At 47.2% G+C, this 11,128-nt stretch overlaps 1 protein-coding gene across 2 annotated transcripts in view; it reads right to left on the bottom strand.

The window, feature by feature from the left end:
* The window catches only part of NDUFV3 (NADH:ubiquinone oxidoreductase subunit V3), a 17,097-nt gene extending 12,270 nt beyond the window's left edge, over positions 1–4,827 (bottom strand). Inside the window, exons 1-2 of one of the 2 annotated variants that reach the window (XM_008070176.1) lie at positions 4,706–4,827; positions 1,909–2,032 (exon numbers count right to left, since the gene is read on the bottom strand). In XM_008070176.1, coding sequence (XP_008068367.1) covers positions 1,909–2,032; positions 4,706–4,753 — 172 coding nt within the window. In that variant the 5' untranslated portion in view covers positions 4,754–4,827. The remainder of the gene's footprint in view (positions 1–1,908; positions 2,033–4,705) is intronic. The other variant, XM_021718635.1, reaches the window with a different exon arrangement.
* Positions 4,828–11,128: the final 6,301 nt, after the last annotated feature.

The following is an 11,128-nucleotide window of genomic DNA, read 5'->3' on the forward strand; positions in this document are numbered from 1 at the left end:
GGAAGGCTGAGGCGGAAGGATCGCCAGAGCCCAGCAGGTCAAGGCTGCGGTGGCCGGGTGTGGCTACTGCACTCCAGTCTGGGGACAGAGTGAGACTCCAACTCAGAAAAAAAAAAAAGGGCAAGCATGGTAGCCCATGTCTATAGTTCCAGCCTCGGGAGGCTGATGTGAGAGGATCCCTTGAGCCCTGGAGTTCAAGGTTGCTGTGAGCTATGATCACACCACTACACTATAGTCTGGGTGATAGAGCAAGATCCTATCACAAAACCAAACCAAACCATGCATTTCTAAAAAGAAGGCTCTTTAGCTCTGACATTTAATTCAAATTTATAAATCTATAAAGTAGAATTGCAGGCATAAGACTAAAATTCACCAAAGAACAGGACGATGTTAGTAATAAAATTCAATTAATTGTTCATCAGTAAACATTTAAAGAATGTCAAAAACCTGCCAGGTATAATATAGAAATTAATTGATGTTCTTGTTGCAAGCATTTTTAAAAAATGAGTCCTTTATTTATTTATTTTATTATTATTATTTTTTGTTTTTGTTTTTTGAGTTGGAGTCTCACTCTGTTGCCCAGACTGGAGTGCAGTGGCCGCTCCCGGCCACCGCAGCCTCGACCTGCTGGGCTCCAGCGATCCTTCTGCCTCAGCCTTCCAAGTAGCCGGAATTACAGGCATACGCTACCACTCCCGGCTGATTTTTTGATTTATTGTAGAAATGAAGTCTCACCAAGTTGCCCAGGCGGGTCTCGAACCCATGGGCTCAGGTAATCCACTCACCTCAGCCTCCCAAAGGCGCGGGATTTACAGGCTGAGCCACCAAGCCCGGCTTTTTATTATTATTTTTTTGAGTTGGAGTCTCACTCTGTCACCCAGACTAGAGTGCAGTGGCACACTCCTGGCCACTGCAGCCTCAACCTGCTGTGCTCAGGCAATCCTCCAGCCTCAGCCTTCCAAGTAGCCAGAACTACAGGCACGTGCCACCACACCTGGTTGATTTTTTGATTTATTGTAGAGATGAGGTCTCATCAAGTTGCCCGGGTTGGTCTTGAACCTGTGGGCTCAGGCAATTCTCTCACGTCAGCCTCTCAAAGGACTGGGATTACAGGTGTGAGCCACTGTGCCCAGTCTAAACTCAATTATTATTCTATAACCCCACATGAGGATTGAAGATTTGCAGAGACAGTTCAAAAGTAAACTCGGGTTTTATTAATTCCAGTTAAATCAATGAACCTGGATCATAATCAATTATCAACAATGAGCAGAGAGTAGGAAATAAAATTATTCCCAGAAGAGAAGCATTTAAAATACACTGCCTCATTTCTTATTTTCCTTTAATGAGGATGTGCTACACTTGTATTCAGGGAAGTTTAAAAAAAAAAAGCTAAAAACTGGTGATGAAAGTCAAAATGACTGTGTCAGGAGCTGGCAACAAATCAGACACCATGCAACAGCAAAGTGAGTCACACCGGAGGACTATGCCTGCTCTTAACTGCCTCTCCACAGTCATAAGATGATGCCTGCAATCCTGAACTGTGACCGAGCAGAGTCTAGGGAACAACAGATGGGTTTCAAAGAGATTGAACAACGACCTTGCCTGTGCCAGGGCCGTCTAAATGCCATAGAGCCTTTATCATTAGTATCACCTGCCTCAGGTTGGAGTCTGGCATTTAGGAAACACAGAAAGAACCAGTTCAGAGCTAAAGGTTGAGTTAAAGATTACTATGCTACTGAGGTTTCTGGTCTAAAATCTGTTACAAATCTTATGTCTGATTATAATCTGGACACTGCTGAAAATTAAGAAGCATAAATTATGTAGTTAGTAAAATGCCTTTTCATGCTTGGAAGCCTGAGTGATCTATTTGTATTCTCTTTTCCTTTTGACTACCATTAAAAATCTTACTTTTTGGTGAACTTTGCTTCTTGGAATTTGGTGGCAGTCCCCCCTTGTCACTCTTTCCTGATTCTGCAGAGAGAGAAACTGTAGAAGCAAGTCCTCGAAACACCTGTGCTTCTAGGAGAATAGTCTGACAAAAAAATGAACAAATATGGATGTTTAGAATAATACCATTTATAGAAGCTATTACTATGTATGAATACTACGTATTACTACTACATATAAATACAAAGCATTCATATGACATACTTCTAAGGTTATCACTATTTTCATAATATATGTGTATTATGAAGATTTTGGAAAATAAAAAAAAGCTGCATGAAGAACACACCCATGTTTGAGAAAAGACTCCACAGATGTGCATACTTTTTTGCAGTCTCCAATTATCTATTAATCTACACAGTACTATGTTTCTTTTTGGAAAATATTTTCCCATACAGTACTTAGAAAATGAAGTATAAGAAATACGATATGGCTATTTAAAATGATGTAGATAAATGATTTATAAGTGTTTACAACCTAAGTGAAAAACTTATTTAAAAAAATTTTTTTTGAGTTGGAGTCTCACTCTGTCACCCAGACTGGAGTGCAGTGGCTGTTCCCGGCCACCGCAGCCTTGACCTGCTGGGCTCCGGCGATCCTTCCACCTCAGCTTTCCAAGTAGCTAGAACTACAGGCACTTGCTACCATGCCTGGCTAATTTTTGATTTATTGTAGAGATGAGGTCTTGCCAAGTTGCCCAGGTGGGTCTCGAACAGGCAATCCATTCACCTCAGCCTCCCAAAGCGCTGGGATTATAGGCTGATCCACCCAGCCCGGCTAAAAACTTTTTTTTTTTTTTTTTTGAGGGGTCTCACTCTGTCACCCAGGCTGGAGTGCATAGCATGGTCACGGCCACCGCAGCCTCAACCTGCTGGGCTCAAGTGATCCTTCTGCTTCAGCCTTCCAAGTAGCTGGAATGTGAGAAATGTTTTATACCATGTTACTTACTCAGCAGATATTCACTAAGGCCTACTAAGTGCTAGACAGTACAATTTTCTAAATGCTGAATAGAGGTGCCTATATGCGCACATATGAACATAAAAATGTTTATGACATAAAAGCTAAAAAAAATTCTTAGGAACTGCATGCTTTAAGGAGTAAATACTGAACTGACAATAGTTTCCCCTCATTAGTAGTTTAAAGTATTTTGCAGTGAATAGTTATTGCTTTTGTAATAACAGCCATCTTAAATTTTTTTTTTTTTTTGAGTTGGAGTCTCACTCCGTCGCCCAGACTGGAGTGCAGTGGCTGCTCCTGTCCACCGGAGCCTCCACCTGCCGGGCTCCGGCGCGCCTTCCACCTCAGCCTTCTGAGTAGCTGGAACTACAGGCGCGCGCTACCACGCCCGGCTAATTTTTTGATTTATTGTAGAGATGAGGTCTCGCCAAGTTGCCCGGGCGGGTCTCAAACCCGCGGACTCAGGCAATTCACTCACCTCGGCCTCTCAAAGGCGCGGGATTACAGGCTGAGCCATCGAGTCCGGCTCATCTTCAATTTTTAAAATTGTGACCTTAACTTTCTATACGTAGAGAAAGAAAGCCCTTATTCCTCTTTTCCTGGTATATAAACGGGTTTCTTTTTCTTTTCTTTTTTTTTTTTTTTTTTGAGTTAGAGTCTCACTCTGTCACCCAGGTTGGAGTGCAGAGGTACACTCTCCACCACCGCAGCCTCGACCTGCCGGGTTCAGGAGATCCTTCCGCCTCAGCCTTCCAAGTAGCTGGAACTACAGGCACAGGCCAACATGCCCGGGTAATTTTTATTTATTTATTTATTGTAGAGATGAGGTCTCACCAAGTTGCCCAGGCTGGTCTCGAACCCGTGGGTTCTGGCAATCATCTCACCTCGGTCTCCTAAAGTGCTGGGATTATAGGCGTGAGCCACAGCGCCCAACCTAAACTGGCTTTTTTTTTTTTTTTTTTTTTTTTTTTTTTGAGTTGGAGTCTCACTCTGTCGCCCAGACTGGAGTGCAGTGGCCGCTCCCGGCCACCGCAGCCTCGACCTGCTGGGCTCCAGCGATCCTTCCGCCTCAGCCTTCCAAGTAGCTGGAACTACAGGCGCGCGCTACCACGCCCGGCTCATTTTTTTTGATTTATTGTAGAGACGAGGTCTTGCCAATTTGCCTGGGCTGGTCTCAACCCGTGGGCTCAGGCAATCCACTCGCCTCGGTCTCCCAAAATGCTGGGATTACCGGCTGAGACACCGAACCCGGCCTAAACTGGCTTCTTAATGGCTGCCAGATAAATTAGCAGGTCAGCCAGGTCCCTAAAAGTTCCCTCATTTCCTCTTCTCGGCTGAACAGGAAAGACAGTCTTTAAAGCCTTGCAGTTCTGCCAGAAGTCACAGCCGCACAGAGGCTGTCCACCCCGGCGTCGCCACAGGATCACACCGGGAACGTCCACACCTGTCTGCTGCCCAGGCTTGCACACCTGAGACTCTCCCCAGGAGATCCAGGTCCAGCCGGGGACACCACCACGCTAGGTGGCGGGGGAGAGCTGTGTGCTAGGCCTCAGCTCTGGGCAGCGGCGGGGACAGGTGACCAGCGGCCAGGGCGAAGGGTCGCCGGAGGGAGGAGGACGCTCGTCCGCCCCACGCAAGTCCGCGCCGGGCCGCCTGTTCTGGGCCCAGGGAGCGGGGTCAGCGGCCCAGCGAGGACGGCTGGAGGACATCGACAGGCCTGGGCCTGACCACGCCGCACCCCCTCACCCCGACTCCTACGCGGGCTCCAAGCCGCGAGGCCTGCCCAAGCAAACTCCTTCTTTACCTTCAGTGGCCCAGCTCGTCCTTGTCGCAGCAAAACTGGTGCCGCCATGGCGGTGACAGCCGAGAGCCCTGGGCAGTGGAGAGGCTGCAGCGCGCAACAGCGCTTCAGGGCCCGCCCCTTGGGCCGAGTGCACCAATCAGAGGTTAGCTGGGAGAGGGTAGGGAAGTGCCGGGCTTGAGCGCGCATCTCCTGCCGGGTTCGCTGCGTTCTCTCTGTAGGCCACGCCCCTGAGCTGGGGGCGGGGCTTGCCATTCACAGGCACGAACGCGAAGGAGCAGTCCTTGGGCACGTGCCTAGTGCCCTCTTACCGGAGCAGCGGAATCTGAGCTTGACATCCGGGGTTACGTCATCTTTCCCGTGTCTGCAGAGAGCAGACCTTGAATTTCCACCGGACGGCTTCTCACTTATTTGCCTTTGTCCTCTTGGCCTTAAATCTGAACTCTTCCCTGGGGGCACAGCCTTACAAATCATGCCTTTAGCATTTCTGACCCTACCCGGTAGTCCTCTATGTTTTCTTTTTCTTCTTTTTTTGAGTCATATTTCATGTTTTTGTCTGCCTTTCAAGATATACACTAGGCCGGGCTTGGTGGCCCAGCCTGTAATCTTAGCACTTTGGGAGGCCGAGAGGCAAGTAGATTGCCTGAGCCCGTGGGTTCGAGAGCAGCCAGGGCAATTTGGCGAGACTTCACCTCTACAATAAAATAAAAAATTAGGTGGGCGTGGTAGCACACACTTGTAGTTCCGGCTACTTGGAAGGCTGAAGTGGAAGGATCGCCAGTGCCCAGCAGGTCGATGCAGGGATGGCTGTTGAGTGTGCCATGGCACTCAAGCCTGGGCGACAGTGAGACTCCAACTAAAAAAAAAAAAAAGTCATACAGTAAAGCTATATTCTTAGTTTGGTTTTGAAACAAGTATGACTTTTTCTTTTTAAGCCAGAGTCTCACTCTGTCACACAGGCTGGAGTGCAGTGACACATTCACAGCGACCGCAGCCTTGACCGGCTGGGCTCAGGAGATCCTTCTGCCTCAGTCTTCCAAGTAGCTGGAACTACAGGCGTGTGCCACAAGGCCTGGCTAATATTTTGATTTATTGTAGAGACAAGATCTCACCAAATTGCCCAGGCTGGTCTTGAATCCCTGGGCTCAGGCTATCTTCTTGCCTCCACCTCCCAAAGTGCTGGGATTATGGGTGTGAGCCACCGTGGCCAGCCTGTTTTCTGGGTTTTAAAGCTCCTTGGCATGTGACCTCTGGGTCCACATCTGGCACCTAGCCTCCCTCCATGGCTACAGCTGCAGCATCAGATGGGACCCTCACCCTGTGTCCTTAATGCCATCAACCACTATTCACTGCCTGTCCTGCGTGGTTTGGCTTACTTTTGTCCTATGCTAACACTAATACCAGGGTTAGGCAGATTGAAAATGGAAGCTTTATTTTACCTGAGTGTCTATAAGTTTCAGACTAAAGATTTCACATCAAAATTAGGCATAATTGTGGACTAGGTGTAATTTGTCACCAACCTCTTTCTCTTTCTATTGATTAAAGCTCTCGACTCTCCCCACGTTTTCAGGGCCCTGCCATGTGTGGAGGGTTGGGTACGGCCAGAGATGCTGGTTGGAAAGAAGAATTTACTAAAGCAGTTATCAATTAAGGAAGGTAGATTTATTAAAGGGAAGATACTTTGTGAAGGGCACAATGGGCAGAACAGCAGCAGAGAGAGTATATGTTGTCTGCCCTCTGCAAAGAGGCAGGGGCTAGAGGGGTGTTTTTTTGTTTTTTTTTTTTTTTTTGAGTTGGAGTCTCACTCTGTTGCCCAGACTGGAGTGCAGTGGCCGCTCCCGGGCACCACAGCCTCGACCTGCTGGGCTCCAGCAATCCTTCCGCCTCAGCCTTCCAAGTAGCTGGAACTACAGGCGCGTGCTACCACGCCCGGCTAATTTTTGATTTATTGTAGAGATGAGGTCTTGCCAAGTTGCCCAGGCAGGTCTCGAACCCCCGGGCTCAGGCAATCCACTCACCTCAGCCTCCCAAAGGTGCAGGATTACAGGCTGAGCCACCGAGCCCAGCAAGGGGTGTTTTTATAAGAGGGGTGTCAGGGCTTTGTGGGCCGGGAATTGTCTTTGGGGGGAAGTCTGCAAAAGGACATTTCCAGAGGTTTGTGAAAAGGATGACTGATTGTGATGTCTTGTTTAGTTAACAGCAATAGTTAACTAGCAATAAATGGTTAAACACTTTTTTTTTGAGTTGGAGTCTCACTCTGTCGCCCAGACTGGAGTGCAGTGGCCGCTCTACCGCAGCCTCGACCTGCTGGGCTCTGGCGATCCTTCCGCCTCAGCCTTCCAAGTAGCTGGAACTACAGGCGCGTGCTACCATGCCCGGCTAATTTTTTATTTATTGTAGCGATGAGGTCTCGCCAAGTTGCCCAGGCGGGTCTCGAACCCGTGGGCTCAGGCAATCCACTCACTTCAGCCTCCCAAAGGCGCGGGATTACAGAGCACTTTTTGTCTATAGCAAATGTTTTACTGCTGGCTACCTGCGCTCTGATGCCATCAGTAAGTTTCTTTGTAACGTTTATAAAATCTCATCCTGAGATTTCCTTCCTCAGTTTACCCAGTTTACGCAATTGATGCTAGCCTAACTGGGCCTCATATTCCTCCACAGGTTCAATTACTATTTCATCAAAGATAAACATGCCCACACCTCCAGCTTCTACGGGGGAAAAGGCCCTTCCACAAACAATTTAAATTGATTGTAGCCGGCTCGGTGGCTCAGCCTGTAACCCCGCGCCTTTGGGAGGCTGAGGTGAGTGGATTGCCTGAGCCTGTGGGTTCAAGACCCGCCTGGGCAATTTGGCGAGACCTCATCTCTACAATAAGTAAAAAATTAGCCGGGTGTGGTAGCGCACACCTGTAGTTCCAGTTACTTGGAAGTCTGAGGCGGAAGGATCGCCGGAGCCCAGCAGGTTGAGGCTGCAGTGGCCGGGAGCGGCCACTGCACTCCAGACTAGGCGACAGAGTAAACTCCAACTCAAAAAAAAAAAAAAAAAAATTGATTGTGTACGGATCCCTGAACAGCTAGACATTCACTGACATGGCAACATAAACTGGCAGAAAAAGGTGCTCCCAGACCCTTATCAAAGTGGAATGTAGAAAAGTAAATGCAACAAGGGAACCTGCTACCATCCTCCCTGGGAAGCAAAAAGAACAGCTTTAGGGTTTAGGATAATGAGAGATGAGAGAAGATTCTTCTGTCCCTAAAGGGAGAAGGAAAAAACAAACAAAACATGCTAACAGAACAATTACCCTTTCCATAACTCCAGACTGTTGTCGACCAAGGGAAAGATCACTCTTGCCTTTGTGAAGTGTGCTTACTTTACAGATTAATAACAAGATTGAAGGTGAAAAGCCACAGCTGTCACTTGGGGACTGGATCTGGAATTGGAAGATCCACATTACCCTCTTTCATGTGATCTGGAACTCCCATTTCCCACACCACCACTAGTGGGCACATTCAACCAAAGGTTGAATCTTGCTGGAGTTGCAAGACTCAAGGACGAACAAAAAGCAAAGCCCTTGGCTCAGCCTGTAATCCCGTGCTTTGGGAGGCAGAGGTGAGTGAATTGCCTGAGCCCGTGGGTTTGAGACCCGCCTGGGCAACTTCGTGAGACCTCATCTCTACAATAAATCAAAAAATTAGCCGGGCGTGGTAGCGCGTGCCTGTAGTTCCAGCTACTTGGAAGGCTGAGGTGAAAGGATCGCAGGAGCCCAACAGGTCAAGGCTGCGGTGGAAAGCAAAGCCCTCCTCCCATGGGATGGGGTGTGGTCATCAGCCAGATTGGCTTGAGGAGGGGGTGCATATGGTTGAGGGGTATCCCTGAGGAGTAGACAGGATTAGTAGCAATAAGAAATCTGGGTGGTTTTTCTTTTTTTTTTTTTTGAGTTGGAGTCTCACTCTGTCACCCAGACTGGGAGCAGCCACTGCAGCCTCTACCTGCTGGGCTCCGGCGATCCTTCCGCCTCAGCCTTCCAAGTAGCTGGAACTACAGGCGCATGCTACCACGCCCGGCTCATTTTTGATTTATTGTAGAGATGAGGTCTCGCTGCCCAGGCGGATCTCGAACCCGCGGGCTCAGGCAATCCACTCACCTCGGCCTCCCAAAGGCGCGGGATTACAGGCTGAGCCACCGAGCCTGGCTCTTGGTGGTTTTTGAGGAAGGAATATGATTAGGACCTTGAAAGGTACTATGGCAACAACGTGTAAGCTCAGTGTCTAAGACTGGAGGGAGCAGAACTAATTAGGAAGCTAATGCTGTCTAGTGGGAGGTAAATGTAGGCCTAAATCACATTGACCAAGTGCAAGAGGCAACTATAAGGTGCTACAGACAATCCACAGAAGCGGAGGCCAGAGGAAGGGCAGATGGTTTCAAGAGTATTTGGGGGTTGGTGTGGGCGGAGGAAGGAGGGATAGTTATATTATCACTTGCAATCAGCAGGAAGATGGTAGACTCAATTTTGCTAAGAGCAGACATTGTTCCTCCAATTGTCCATTATCTGTCAAGAGTCTGTCTTTCCTTTCCTTTCCTTTCTTTTTTTGAGTCAGAGTCTCACTCTGTCACCCAGGCTGTAGTATAGTGGCACGCTCATGGCTACTGCAGCCTGGACATGCTGGGCTCAGGCGATCCTTCTGCCTCAGCCTTTCAAGTAGCTGGAATCATAGGCATATGCCACCATGCCTAGCTAATATTTTGACTTATTGTAGAGATGAGGTCTCACCAAGTTGCCCAGGCTGATCTTGAACTCCTGGGCTCAGGCAATCCTCTTGCTTCCACCTCCCAAAGTGCTGGGATTAGGGCATGAACCACCATGGCTGGCAGTTCAGAGTCTTTCTGGAGATACCATTACATCTACCTGAAGATCTAGCAAGTAGTGAGCCAGCATTTTTACACAAAAACTCAAAACTGTATGTTTCGTAATAAATCACGTAAAGTTGTATCTGAACTACTAGAAATCCCCACTTATGTCTCCCAAGGGCCAATTAAACTTCTTTTTAAGATAACTGAATAAGAGGAAGATTGCTTGAGCCTGTAATCTGAACATTTAATTCCAAGGTGTTTGGGACAAAGAGTAAAATAAAAATAAGATATGTACGCAAATATACCATCTGCATGCATATTTTAGCTCTGCACTCTTGTCTGATCCATGTTATTTTTAAGTCCCAAAGGAAATGTATCATGGCACTATCCTATATAAATTAATACAATTATGTGTTTTAAATTAAGATATTTTAAAAGTTTTCAATAATAATGTGGTTTCAAGATACTGTTTAGGGTGATCATTATACAGTAACCCTTACTAAGTTATTAGGATAATGTTTTCTTTTTCTTTTTGAGTCAGGGTCTCACTCTATTACCCATGCTAGAGTGCGGTGTCATGATCATGGCTTACTGCAGCCTTGACCTCCTGGATTCAGGCAATGCTTCTGCCTCAGCCTCCCATGTAGCTGGGACTACAGGCAGGCACCACCATGCCCAGCTAATTTTTTTATTTTTTGTAGAGACAACAACTTGCTATTTTGCCTAGGTTGGTCTTGAACTCCTGGGCTCAAGTGATTTTCTCGCCTCAGCCTCTCAGTGTCAGTACAGGTGTGAGCTACCATACCTGCCCCTCTCCTTTTTTTAAAATAAAAGAGAAAAACTAGGTGAGGCATAGTGGTTCAGACTAGGCAACATAGCAAGACCTTGTCTCTACAAAAAATGAAGAAAAAATTAGCTAGGCATGGTGGCACATGCCTGTAGTCCCAGCTACTTGGGAGGCTGAGGTAGAAGCATGGAAGATGAGCCTTGATTGTGTCACTGCACTCCAGCCTGTGCAACAGAGAGAGAGAGAGAGAGAGAGAGAGAGAGAGAGAGAGAGAGAGAGAGAGAGAAAGAGAGACTAGATTAGAAAACAGGGAAAGTAAATTTAAAAGTCAAGCAAAATAATAAAATAAGGAATGTTAAATTGAATGTACCTAAAACAATCTTTTAAAACACATGTAACTGGGCATGGTGGCTCATGCCTGTAATCCTAGCACTTTGGGAAGTGGAGGTGAGAATTGTCTGAGCCCACAGGTTCAAGACCAGCTTGTCTCTACAGACCAGCTCGTCTCTACAGTAAATCAAAAAATTAGCTGGTCGTGGTGGCATATCCCTGTAGTCCCAGCTACTCAGGAGGCTAAGGCAGGATTGCCTGAGCCCAGCAGGTTGAAGCTGGGTGGCCATGAGCATGCCACTACACTCCAGTCTATGCAACAGAGTGAGATTCTGACTTTAAAAAAAAAAATAATATGTAATAACTTCTATTTCTAGTAGTATTTGGTCACCAGAATTTTCTTTTCTTTTCTTTTCTTTTCTTTTTGAGTTGGAGTCTCACTCTGTCGCCCAGACTG

Source organism: Carlito syrichta, unplaced genomic scaffold (assembly GCF_000164805.1).
Source record: "Carlito syrichta isolate Samal-C Ts95f unplaced genomic scaffold, Tarsius_syrichta-2.0.1 Scaffold313176, whole genome shotgun sequence".
Lineage (NCBI taxonomy): Eukaryota > Metazoa > Chordata > Mammalia > Primates > Tarsiidae > Carlito > Carlito syrichta.